Genomic DNA, 14,611 nt, shown 5'->3' on the forward strand with positions numbered 1-14,611 from the left:
AATTCAGAATGTCATGAACAATGTCCTTGACTCCTAGACTTCACGACTAGCGAGGTTGGCAATCAACTAGTTTTTAGTATTCAAATACAAACCGCCTAACTTTCATGTTTATATACGGTGTTGTTATAATAATAATAATAATAATATAATAATAATAATATAATAATAATAATAATAATAATAATAATAATAATAATAATAATAATAATAATAATATAAGTTGTAGTAGTAGTAGTAGTGTCAGTGATAATAATTATATTGTCTATGTAATATACTTGAAGAGAGTACTCGAAACTATACACCGGATTTGGCTCGACTCAACTCGAAACCCGACACCAATTCGAGTCGAGTTGGAGGAAATTTTTCGAGCCGAGTTCTCGGGTCAAGCTCAAAGATGTATGTTTCTAGTCGAATCGAGTTTCAAAGAAAACTCGCTCGTACCCATTCCTACGAGTAACGCAGTATGGCATTTTATCAATGTTACATTATATGAAAATGTTCATATAACAAGTAAAAATTTGTCCTTGCATTTACATAAAGTGATTCAGAAGTGCAATAATAATAATAATAATAATAATAATAATAATAATAATAATAATAATAATAATAATAATAATAATAATAATAATAGCGGTAGTGATAGCAGTACGGAAAATTGAAGTCATAATTTTTCCACATATTTAAAGTTTTGGACCTAAAAGTAACGCGTTACTTTCGAAGTAAAGTAACAGTTACTTTTTTGGGGCAAGTAACGTGTTACTAACGCGTTACATTTTAAGAGAAATAAAGTAACTTGTAACGCGTTACATTTTTATAAGTAACTTACCCAACACTGGCACATGCTGGTAATTTTATTTTTCATAGTTTGCAAACCTAGTGGTCACAATCTTCGAGATTTAAGTTGTAACTATATTTCCTGACGGTAGTAGCGATACAAAAACAATACTATGATAAGAAGGCCCATATATAATTCACGAATATTTCAAGAGTTGTTTCACATTTATTGCAAAACTTAGAATATATTACTTATTCTTTATCTTATCTTTAATTCTTCGTAAATAAAAGTGATCTACATCATTTGATAAAACTTACTTTCTTACTCTGTTCAAATCTTGCGCTCGCTATTATCAATCATTTCTGTTCGTCAAATCTTGAATGTCTTGATTTCATTGAATGTCTGTCATTCCAAATTTTACCCATCACTTTTTCACCTATTTCTAGTTTCTACTCAATCTAAATTTATCCAAAATGTGCAAAACAAATCTCCATAAGCAGAACGTTCTTTATAAAGGGTTTTTTCTGATAAAACGTGCAGTACTTTATAACACAAACAGTTGGAGATAAAAGGGTAAAGCAAAAACTGAGATAGGAAAGTGTCAGAAAGCGCATCGAATAAAATATTCTGCTCTTCCGACAGGGCCCCTACCATAGGTCCCTGAGAGGGTCTTTCGAAAATTTTCACTAGCAAGATGTATACTAATTTATATCATTGAAGATATAATTGAAAATAAGAAGTACTTTTCTAAGAAAAAGTCATGGGGGCACCGTTTACGAAATAGCCACTATTTAGTTGTGAATTCCTGCACAGTCAAATAAAATGCTCAATGCTTATAAATTACTAATGGCTGGAAATAAAAGGATAAAAAAAAATGACGTAAGGAAATGTCAGAAGGCAATCGAATTCAAGGCTCTGCTTAACCCCACAGCGCATCTTGAAGTCCCGAGGGTCAATCGAAAATTTCAAATTTGATACTTTATTAACTTAATATTTTATTAAAAGGATCATGGAAAAACAAACAAAATTTATAGAAATAAGTTTCTTGTGTGGAGCACCGTTTACAAAGTGGCCATTATTTAACTGTGGGTTTTATCTGACTTTGAAAGAATTCAGAATTCAATGCTGGAAACTTCGTAAACAGTGCCTCATACGACAGACTATTCCCTACAATAGTTATTTGGTTTCCCAGGATCCCTTCAATAATGTATGAAATTACATACCATGCAATCGAAATGTTTTGATGTTCCCGGGGCTCCGTGATGAGGGACCCTGTGGTACTAAATATAGCATTCTCTTCCATGCATGTCTGGCATTTTCCTATCTCACTTTCTGTATTGTGAGGGTTATAGACCACGAAAACCTAGAATTTTTAAGAGAACTGACATAAATTTTTACTTTATTTATATGTGTAAATTAGATTTTTTTTAGAACAGTAGAAATTTATACTTACTTAACAATCTTAGAGATGTTATATTTAACAGTAGCGTAGCGTGGTATTCCGAAATGGGGATGCCAAAGTTAGTCACTTGTCTGATATAATACAATACAATGCAATTCAATGTGTATTCTCCTTAACAAGTGAAAATATTCACTATGCAGTAAATGTTGTTTCGATGACATGTTTTTATAGCTTTCTTCATGAAATTACCCAAATCAGAAACACCGTTTGAACACCACTCCGACTCCTTTGCCCCAAACATAATGCAGACGAGACATAACATTTTATTTCCTACAGAACACCCAGAAAAAAAAAACTATCATCATACCACGAAGACTGAAATATTCGCGACTGATTGCTAGTTGTTGTTTTTATGGAAAGCTTTGGGGTAGGTCGTATCCCTTTCAGAGAGCAGCGCTGCTCGTAAGTCAACCGAGATATGGCAGTTGTTAACAAAAAATCAATTAAATTTGTGTCTGGTACTGTTATCGTAGTCATCATTTACTAAACGTTAGTAAGGTACTATACCTTGTAGCAACCGAACACTTTCCACAGCTTTGTCTCTTAGTTATAAATGCAATTTTCTACATACTACAGTAAAACAATAAAACAAATATTCATTTAAAATCACAAAGCAAAAGAAACTTTATGCCGCCAATTTTTCTTGACCATCAACGATTAATGTTGCTAATCAAAAGCATAAATCTAGTACAGAACGCAAGGGCATAGCCAGGAAGAGGTGACACAATAATTTATTACAAGAAAGGATTGTAAAGCCATGTTCATTAAACAACTTGCAGAAGCTTTATATTTAGCACGGCGTAATTTACAACCATCCCATACGATTACACAACACAAATAGAAGATTAACAGGCTGAATCTGCTCATTAAGGCCCGCAACCAGCCATTAAAGTTTAGGAGAGAGGCACAAATATGCTAGGGGGTCCAATCGTCACAATTCTGGATCTCTTTTATCAATAACTACTCTTAATAATTAGGAGGCCAAAACATTTAGGGGGCCAGGCTCCCCTAATTGCACGCCTGGTGGAGAATACAGAAGCAAATGCGTAGATTACGTTAGACGCCAATAAGCAATTGTCTCGGCTCCTTTTCTGCCACTAGCATTGTGACGAGAAAAACCGGCTCCACTTTTGTATGAATTCTCGTGGGCGGCTTCTTTCTCCGCATACCATACTTCAACCTCGTTTTTTTTTTTTTTTTTTTATGTCACCCCTAGAAATTTGTTATCTTGGGTCAGGACCTCAGGTGCCCGTTCGTGAATATGGGCCTGAGTGTGTATATCATTTGAAGATACAAATAGAAAGCACTTAAAGCAACTCTGGGGGCCTATTTCTGTGTATCTACTTCATTGTGAGATATCCAGATACGGAAGAGCCCAAGTAAACTTCGTGAAGAGCGGAGGGTGGCCTACCAGATCGGTGACCGTGATTCTACAGAATGCATTATAGTTATGCTTGTGTATGTGAGTCCTCTCAAAGAGTATCTGGCTACACTCTGGGACATGATATGTATTTATAATGTAGATTATTAGTTTGCATTTAATTACGATTAAAGCATAACTATTTTTATACTATCACTTACATAAGCGACATGCTTCATAATGGCGTTGAACTAACTATTTATGTTTTGTTCTATTTCCTAGACAGCGCTCGTACATTCTATACAGAAACCATAGCTTAGTTCAAAATATATAGAGTTGGCAATACTTGAGCATATGCCAGCTTATATCTAAAGCAAATGTTCGGTTCCAAGGGATGACGGGGAGTAGTAAAAGAAGTAGTTGGGCATGCGCATTCGACAGAAAGCAGACGAAAACTCCGATGCTTGACGATCTGCTCGGGAGAGTAATACTCCCGGAAGTACGTTTTTCCGTGCGCTACTCTAGCCAGCTGTTTTACGCGCTATCCTAGCCAGTTGTTTAAGTTGGTCACAAAATTTATATCATGAAGTACAAGGGGAACAAAACGAGCCCTATATCATGGAGTACAAGGGCATAAGTACTACAAGTACTTATCTGCACAAAAATAAATAAATCACTTTTTTAAGTATTATTTTCATATTATTTTAATTTAATAAGTGTTATAAAAATGTAAAAAAAAAATTGCTTTGGCCGGGTTTGAACTCGCGCCAAAAGAAACTTTTATCACTAGCATATAGCGCTAGACCACTCGGCCACAAAGGCCGACAGCAGCAAGCGTTTGATTTCTGCTATTTTAATGCAACGTGGCAAGAAGTGGATAACGACAACCAATCAGAACTGTGTTTCTCGTTTCTACTTCCGGGAGCATTACTCTCCCGAGCTAGTCCTGATGCTTGCAGTAGGCCTGGATGCCCAAAGATCATAGCATTCAACAAGAGGAAAGACAGAAAATGAGTGATGCGCATGCGTAGGTTCCGCTTGCCAAAGTAAAGCGAGAGAGCGCATCCAGAAGATTGCAGTGGAAATAATTGTGGTAATTGTAAGCAAACAATTTATAAATATAATGAAATACGTACTTTTTCTCATTAACAGGGGATGCCGGGCATACAGGCGTTCCCTTATGCTACGCCGCTGATATTTAATAAACGTAATGTTATATTTTACTACAACTTGAATTTGACTGTTATTGTTGTCCACAAAGTTCGTATATAAGCCATCACTTTCCATTTCTTTGACCTGCTTCTTTTCTGTCTATTTACAGGTTTTTATTTTTGCGTCTTACGGGAAGACATATTTGTCCGACTTGGTCATGTTTATGTATCATTGTGTGCTTTTTAGTTAAAAATGTATCTATCTTCTATCTTCTATATATATAAAAGAGAACGTACAAAATCCTTTGTCCGCTCATCACGCTAATACGGCTGAACCAATTTCTTTCATTTTTGGGGGGTTATTAGGATTTGGACCCTAGATGGTTTTTATCATATCACTTTAATTTTTAATTACCAGTGTCTTGAGATAATTGACCATTCAAGTGTCCATAACGTACAAATCCTTTGTTATTAGTTCATCATAGGTAAAAATAAACGTATTTATATGCAACCCGCATGACCGTGTCACTCGGCGGGTTAACATAAATGACAGGCGATATACAGCGGAAAATAGCTTGAATCTTCTGTTTAAAATTTTTTAATTGATTTGCTTATTTTTACAGACACTTTTACAATATGCCAGCACCGGGATGACCGCAGCGAAGCGGGGCGGGTTAACATAAATGACAGGCGATATAATGTTAAGATTTACTGCAATCTTCTATGGTTTTTATCATATCACTTGAAAGCGAAAAAGTAAAAATTATCTAAGTAACAAAGTTTATTGCGTTCCGGGGTGACCGCAGCGAAGCGGGGTGAACGCTGCTAGTTGTGTATAAAAGTTTTATGTATATGTCTATGTTCCTTTGTTAGCAAAAGCTTGTTTAATTAAAGCTGCAATACTAGTGAACAGCAGCGATTTATTATAAAATTTAAAACGACAAGATTTTACAATTTAGCTTAAATTCAAAAATTAATAAATATTAACTCATGACTGATTTTTAACATGTTTCAATATATTATGTGACAGTGTCGTTAAAACACAGAAAACTTTTGTTTTTGGAAATAAAGGGAGGGAAATTGAATAAAATTGAAACAATGAGTAAGACCAATCTAGAAAGAATCTCATGAACATCAAAGAAATAGAGAGAGAGAGAGAGAGAGAGAGAGAAGAATTTGAAGAGATGGCAATGAGGGTGAGGGAAGTGGTTCAGAGCATAATGTAAAAGACAAACATAACTATAACAAAGCCTTCTATAAGAATCTTGTAATTTTCAGTAAGGAACCATACCCCCCCATAAGATTCTTGTAATTTTCAGTAAGAGACTATAACCCCCCCGAGCAAAAAATCATAGGTACGCCAATGTTTGTACGCTTTTATTAGTTTGAATGAATAGGTGGTGCTTCGTTGGTTTGAATGAAATATTCACTAACGGCGATTTATTTATTTTTTTCAGCCAGGGTTGCCACGATTTATTTCTGTTTGTGAAGGACACTGAGAAAGAGGACAGCTTACAAGATCTTGATGGAATCAGTTTCACATTTACAGCATATAATTATTCGTTTCCCAAGTTGCGTTATCCTGATTACACGAATAAAGGGGTACGAATTATGAGAAGTTTTGATGGAGTGAATATCACAAATTTCCAGCTGAGAAATAATTTGTTATGGAATAATCTCAGCATGGATAGTATTCCTGCTCATATGAACAACATAACACATTTAGATATTTCTGGAAGCAACATTACAAAGTTCGATGAAGGTAAGAAATATAATAGTATTATTAATAATAAAATACATAGGCAAATAAAACAGGTTATTTTACCTATACTCTGTTTGTTACTGATTCCTGCACTGTTCGCCTTTTTCCGTTTCGCCTTATGACCTCTAGCAATGATATTTGTATGTAAAACCTGTTACCGCTTTCCATCTTTCCAACCTGTTATCTCGATGTGCATTTTCCCGTTTCGCCTTACGAACTTTATGTTGGTAGGCTTGCAAATGAATTCATAAACATAATTTAATTTGTTTATTCATATAATAAAATAAGTGCAGTAACTGCAAGAAGTACAGAACATCTATACAAGATGCTATTTACCTTGCATGTGTATACAATGAGAAGAACATCTAAGAATTACATTAGAGAAATCTATTTACTACTTAGTCTATATTTTTGAGAGAACTCAGGCGAATGTTTAACTATCTCTACTTAGGCCTATATTTCTGGTGCCTTGCAGCATGTTCTGCTAAAAGATAGTCATTTTACACAATAACACATTCACTTACACACTTTCGAGTGACGAACTCAGTACTGATCGGGAACTTTTACTTTCAGATTCAGCATGAAGCTACTTGAGCAGCATACAGATCTTTAAATGAGACATCTAATCGAAAACCTATTCCCTGATTGGCTCCTAACAACCAATCATCTTATAGAAAACAAAGTTACACAAAAGTTCAAAAATGCATTTCTCTCCCTGCTCTATCCTTGCAAATGCATACAAATAATCTAATTACATGAATATAAAAATTAATTCTTATGTCTTTTCAATAATTTATCCCACTGACAAGAGCGGACTTGCCCTATCTGGCTACCGGCAAATACCAACATGATAAAGAAGGAAGTATATATTTCTAGGAAAAATATTTTATTAGAAAATTTAACCTTAGTTGCTACTGTCAGACAGATGCTTTCAACACCTTCTAGTGCTAGATTGTATAAAAGTTTTCCGTGCACACTATTTTTAAAACTCAAAGAATGGTTCCTTTGATTATAATGTATAAAATATGGTTAAAATGTATAAGAATAATAAGTATTTTCGATAATTGGAAATACTTATTATTCATGTACATTTATTCATGTTGGGTATGCTACCTTATTGAGGCTTTGGTCTTCGCAGTACGTGAATTTAGAATAGGTTGTACAAAATGTGCCTATAAACTGTTAATAAGTAGGCAAAAATCATTTATGAAAGTCAATTTGTTTGACTTCTGTTTATAAGGGTATAAATGAAAGGGAAAAAAGCTTGAAAATTAAACTAGCTCGAAGAATAAACTCAGACATCATTATACTACATGTAGTATAGCAATAAATTCGCAATTGTGCATCCAGTTAGGCAAATCAGAGTATCACAGTGGATGCTTAATTTTATTTTTTTACAAATATTTTAACGTATTAGCATTGTTCATTAAAAATACTTCATTTTATATTACAATCATTATTCTTTTGCTGTAGACAGGGAGTGGGTCCTAGGGGTCCGAACCCCCATCCCTGAAATCCCGACTTTTCTATAAATTTTGTATAATTTCAGGGGCGGTATTACAAATTTTAATACAATTAGTCATCATATTGAATTTGGATACCTCTTCGCCCTGAAATAAATTTCTGCTCACGTACCTGGCTGTAACTATTAAACAAGTTTAATAAACACATATAAAGCAAACCTCACTTGGTAGGATATGGTTTGAAGGGTCAGCTTCCCATTCACTCCCCGGCTACCACTATTGCAAGTTCCTTGTTGTTCCCTTTTTTTTTTTTATGTTAGCTTTACCAAATAAAACTATCCTCTCTTTGGATTGTGGAAAAGTTTATTCCTTTTTTTTTTTTAATCTATGTATAGTCGTACTCTTTTTGCTTGAAACTTTTTGCACATTAATGAACATTGCGCACAGACTGTTTGGTGGTTGGGAAGTTTTGAGAGTCGGAGTTTCTGCAAAAATATTTTCTTTACGCAATAAATGAAACATGATTATGAGAACTATCATTTTGATTTGTCCTTTTTCTTTACATATAAGTAGACATCATCGACGATTTTTTTTTCCTCTTCAAAAACTTTTCTGCACTCCTGATCTAGGTTCAGTTGTTTTCGAGGAGTTGTAATTCTATTTCTGTAGACATAATAAATGATTGTCATTGAGATTAAAAGAAATAAAGTACATGTAATGTGGATAGTGTTAAAAGTAATTCTACTGTTTTTATATACAACGAAAGAAAATAATAAATCTGTTAAAGAGAAACGATAAATGACAAAATTAATTTGAGAGAGTGGAAGCTGATTCAAAGGAAGCTGTATATTTGCTCAAGCAGGGCTACCAATATATGAATATTACTGTAAGGCGAACCGGGGAATCCCGTGTTGCCTTACGATAACAAATCACTAAGTACCAATTTTTGATTGACGTTTCCTGTGATAAGAATCATAAGGCAAAATGGGAAAAGGCGAACAGTGAAGATGCTGTGTTACTGGTACACTGTAATGAAAATACGAATGTGCAAATATTTCCCACAATTCATTCAGCTTCTGAGCAATTCTCTACAATGTGTGAATGTTATTTTTTCTCACTTACTTTGTATTAATGATAGCTATGTTATTGTCAATATAAGTGTTGTGATTGCATAATTCATAGAACATAGTACTATTGACAACAAGATCGCATGAAATTCCGCGAGATTCGTAAACAAAAACAACAGAATTTCATCAGAAAATATTAAGACTTGAAAATAGTAACTAAAATCCCGCTGTTGTTAAGAAAGGTGCATATTATTATAACAACCCCCACTCTTTTCCTTCCCTTTTGAGGGAAATATTAAAAAAAAAAAAAAAAAGCTGAAACACGTTTTTAATTAACATGTCTCTACTCTTAAAGAATTTCGAGGTATGGCCATGTTATTTTAACAATTACAACTCCAGTCTTATTTCTTTCCGCCTTTTTCTTCACTTCTAGGGCAATTATAAAAAATTAAAAACAAAAACGTGAACTATGTGTATCAGGCACGTAGCCAAGGGGTGGGTCCAGAAATGAAAAAAAATTAAGGAAGGATGAAACAAAAAGAAACGAGAAAAAAGAATCAGTATTAAAAATAAAAAAAAATGTTATAGCAAGTGTTTAGTTACTCTTTTTTATGAGGAGCTTTATGTGGAGGAAACGGGTGCAGGGTGTCAAGTTAAAAAATGTATATTATTGGAACGGAGCATTACGAATTCCATCTAGCTCCATGCTAATCCTATGGACTTCAAATGACGATCGATAAACCGGTTATATCAGATAGACTCTCAAGTAGAACTTAAGAAATGCCCACAATCACCAATACGCTTGTTAAAGAAATTTTCAGTTTCGCGGGAACACTAATCCATTTTATAGGATGTCTTTACTGCTGAACGAGATCTCTTTTCTATTCTTGACGGCATTAAACGAAGATAAGAAAAAGAAGAAAGAACATTTAAAAAAAACGATTTCGAATGACCCCGGAAGACTGTCTTTTTCAATACTTTTTAAATATTCTTTTACTAGAGATTTCTTCATAGTTTATTATTAAAACATTTACTAACACATCCTCATTTTATTGTCCTAACGAACCAATATGGGTATGTTGCCAGTAAAATAGTTTAGATTGATAGAGCTCCGGTGTATAACCACAGTATTTCATGTCACGCCCCTTCCCCTATTACTGGGGAAATATTGGGTAAACGAACCAATATATGCTACTTGTTAAATAGTTTAGAATGATCGAGCCCCAGGTGTCATAACCATAGTATTTCGTCATGGACCCCCTCTATTACGAAATCCTGGCTACGTGCCTGATGTATATAATTATTTTTAATGAGAAATTTCATGTCTCTAATCTTAAGAGACTCCGATATAGGACATTAGGCTATAATACTTGTAATCCCAATCCCTTTTCCCTTCTCGTCTTTTTCTTGCTTTGTAGGAGAAACATAAAAAGAAAAAAACGCTGAAATGGGTCTTTTATTTATTTTAAATGAAAAAGTCTAAATACCAAATTTCATGTGTTTAGCCTTGAGAGGTTTCGAGATCTTATTTTAACAATTGTAACTCCCAGCCTTTTTCCCCGCCCTTTTCTTCCTTGTACGGGAAATATCATAAAATGCTGAAACATGTCTTCGATTATTTCAATGAAAAGTCTAAACATCAAAATTCATATCTCGAAGCTAGGGATGCGCACGAGACAAGATTTGAGGCTGTCTCGTCTCGAAAATGTGCTGTACAAGTGATGTCTCGACTCGAAACACGTATATTTTTCTATTGCAAGAGCTGTGTCTCGACTCGAATTTTCTCAGGAGAATTCTGTCTCGACTCGACTCGTGCGCATCCCTACTCGAAGCTTAGGGGAAGCAAAGGATTTCGAGATAGACCTATGATCATCCCATCATAACAATTGTAAGGCCAACCTTTTTATTTCCTGCCTTTGTTGTTCCCTTTCTATTGGAAATGTCAAGAAACGTGAAGCGCAGGTATAATTATTTTAACCCTTTGGAGACTAAAAAATTGGACTCGCTAAAAACCCAGGACATACATAGAGAGCTTTTTTCCAGTAATTCCAAAAACCCTGTTCACCCCTCTAAACCCTCCTCTACTAGTCTTCGCGACGCGTGGTAGAGATTTATGATCCCTTGTGCTAAAAACCAATGTTGCCTCAATTCCTTTTCTTCTTTCATTTTTCCTAGTTGAAATATTTAAAAAAAAAAAAAAAAAAAAACTTTTTTTGTTGTTAACTGAAAATAGTAAGGAAAGCTTTTTCCTTATTTCTGCCGGGCTTTAACTATACAAGCCGAACAGAGGTACGGCAACACTGAGAACAGTGACAGCTTACATGCTTGCGACGATTAACTCAGGGTTGGGGGCATGAAATGAAACAGTGTTTGGGGAAAAAGTCCTTTAAGCCTATCCTGATCTATATGATTGGGTATTGAGTGATATATTTGACAAACTGAACGCAACTGAGGCTAATAACCACATCTTTCCTTTCTGATGTTTCTATGCAACTCCCGTCTCGAAAGAGTTATATTGGAAGTTCTTACATCAAATGTCATGTCTCTAAACTTCAGAGATTCGGAGATATGGACATTTTACTATAATAATTGCTACCCCCAAATCCCTCTTTCCTCCAATGATGTTACAAAATACCTAAGACGTTGTCCCTCTCCCTGTAGTTTCTTGGTGCAAATTTTCGCTTCTGTGCCTTTTACGATTTCTGAGATAATATTTACTACTATCTTTATATTTAATAAATGGACCACCCGGTATATATATACTATATATATATATATATATATATATATATATATATATATATATATATATATATATATATATATATACTACATATACTACATATACTACATATATGTAGTATATATTTGGTCTAGGAATTAATTCGTGCGGTTTTTAATAAAAATTGAAGCTTTATTTCAAAAACAAAGTAAATGAATACGTTAACAAAAATATTGTCCATCGCTAGCCACTACTTTCTCCCATCTTTCAGGCAATTTACGGATTCCGTGTCGAAAGAATTCCTCATCTTTTGACGCAATCTAATCAAAGATCCATTTTTCGATATTTTCTGAAGAAGTGAACCGCTGTCCAATCAAATCGTTATTCATGCAATCGATCAAGTAGTAGTCAGACGGAGCAGTGTCTGGTGAATATGGCGGGTGGAGTAACACTTTCCATCCGACATTTTCCAAATAGGTTTTGACCGGTTTTGCGACATGTGGTCGAGTGTTATCATCTTGATAAATAAGTTTATTATGCCTGTTATTCCATTCTGGTCGTTTTCAGGCCAGAGCTTGCTTCAAACGCATTAATTGTTGTCGATAGCGGTGTCCATTAATAGTTTCACCAAGTTTCAGAAGTTCATAGTACACCACACGTTTCAAATCCCACCATATATACAGCATAACCTTTGCACAATGAATATCTCGTTTCGGTTGTGAAGGACCTGGTTCACCTTGCTTCATCCAGGCCTTTTTTCGTTTAGGATTCTCGTAATGAATCCACTTCTCATCACCAGTTACAATTCGATGCAAAAATCCCTTCCTTTTCTGTCTTTGAAGCAGCAATTCGCAAACGGTTTTTCTTCTTTCAACGCAGTGGCGGACGGTGGTTTGTGGTTTCGGGTGTTGCAGTATGAACGAGCGGAGACAGAAGATATAAAGTGAACTCATTGACTAATCAGCATAAATTTAGATGCAAATGCTATGCGACATGTTAAATTAAATAAAAATCTGTTTTTAAAAAATAAAAAATGAAGAACATTTAATCCGATTAATCACCTTATTTAATTAGTAAGTTCATTCTTCTCTCTTTGATTGGAACAAATCTGCCTAATGCATGCTGGTTGAACTCTAGTATTCTTATTGTCAGGTCTTTTTCGATGGAAAGCATAACCAATGGTGATAACCTTTCTTGGGACATTCAATTTCTTGAAAGTGTCAATTCTTTTTGATGTGAAAAAGAATTCTTCTTTAACTGACGCCATAGGTACAGTTAATATTAAGTGCAGAAGCTTTGTAGATTCACTAAATATTTTTTCTAGATTTTTGTGAACAATTCATTCTAGCAAACTCAGTCCCTGACAGTGTTCCGAATTCCTCTTCAGTGTAGACTGAAGAGAGTTCGTAGCAGAGATTAATGTTATATATATATAAAAAAAAATGTACATTGAACACGCTTTATTCACAATTTATCTAGGAAAATTTCAAATAAATTGTGGAAATGTACCTAGTGCATACAACATTACTGCCATAAGGTGTCCTGTAAACTTAAACCATTTTTTTTTTCGAACACTCTCCTGAATTGCACTTTGCTTGTTTTGTCTAAGCCTTAATTGTAAGTTTTCCTCAGTTAAAAGCTGGGCAATTTTTTGTAAGTTATTTACAGAAGTCATGATATGTAATTTATTCAGAATTTGTAGGTTATGTACAGAATTAAAGCACACACAATAAAATTAAATCTAATAATTAATAACCAAAACAGCTTATACAAAAGAGATACTAGTATATGAATTGCGAATGTCACATATTCATACATAGGGCTGTAAACTGTCCGGCTTTTCATTGGCCTGGCCGGAAAAATTGATGTTATTTGGATTAAAGCCGGTGACGGGTACAAAATTCTCACCAGCCCCTTTATAACCGTTTTTTTTTTTTTTTTTCAAATTTGTATCTAGTTCGAAGTATAGATATGGAAAAGTAGCTGTCATTCTGTAAACTCAAAACTGTTACCTTTGACCATGTATCAACGATTAATATATTTTGTTCACCTGTTTACAAAATTTTAGAGAGATGACAGGGACTGTATCAGGGAAAATTTGAAATTTACTTTCAAGGAATTTTATACATTTATTAAGAGTGGAAAAGGACTTCTTAAAGCAATTTCCTATAGTTGAAGTAGAGACTATATGTTTAAAGAGTGAATTTCATTTTCCAAATCCAAAATTGTCACGTAAAGATTATTATACTTTTGTTCATATGTTCTGATAATTTTAAAGAAATGGTAGTTACTGGGAAAAACAATAAATTGATCAATGCCGATTGATCAATTTCAGTTTCTCATTTATAGCACAATGTATCTATTAAGGTTATTAGTGAATGTTCTAAGGACATACAGAATATATGTGTTAATGCACTTTCGTTCACAATAGTACATTTCCTTTCCATGGATAGGTCCGAACAGAGATACTTCACGCTGAGACCTATATCACAGAGAATTTTGAGGAAGTTCGGTTCTTTTTATTTTACAGAGTTGGCAACCCTATTCATATATCAACGCACACACACACACACACACGTGCGTAAAAGAAAAAAAGAACTACATTCCAAATCATACGTCTTGGTTGTTACGCAATACACGATGAACACAATATACTTCCACATGAGGCGAAACAATGTTTATCAACGTTCTGGAAAGCAACCTTGAAACCCGGCAGATATAGGAACATGTTAGCTGGGAGGGGTCTAAAGTATTTGAGGAAGGTCCAATACGTCTACGTAATAACGAACCTGTCTTTTACTGTACCCGAAAAGATAAGTAATTCTTAATTACTGTCACCTATATTTTTT

At 34.4% G+C, this 14,611-nt stretch overlaps 1 protein-coding gene across 1 annotated transcript in view; it reads left to right on the forward strand.

Moving 5' to 3' along the window:
- LOC145680752 (uncharacterized) overlaps positions 1–14,611 on the forward strand; it is an 88,093-nt gene that overhangs the window by 33,508 nt on the left and 39,974 nt on the right. Inside the window, exon 2 of the mRNA XM_081751722.1 lies at positions 6,206–6,510. Coding sequence (XP_081607848.1) covers positions 6,206–6,510 — 305 coding nt within the window. The remainder of the gene's footprint in view (positions 1–6,205; positions 6,511–14,611) is intronic.

Source organism: Thermobia domestica, chromosome 3 (genome assembly GCF_964235325.1).
Source record: "Thermobia domestica chromosome 3, izTheDome1.hap1.1, whole genome shotgun sequence".
NCBI classification, from domain to species: Eukaryota; Metazoa; Arthropoda; class Insecta; order Zygentoma; family Lepismatidae; genus Thermobia; species Thermobia domestica.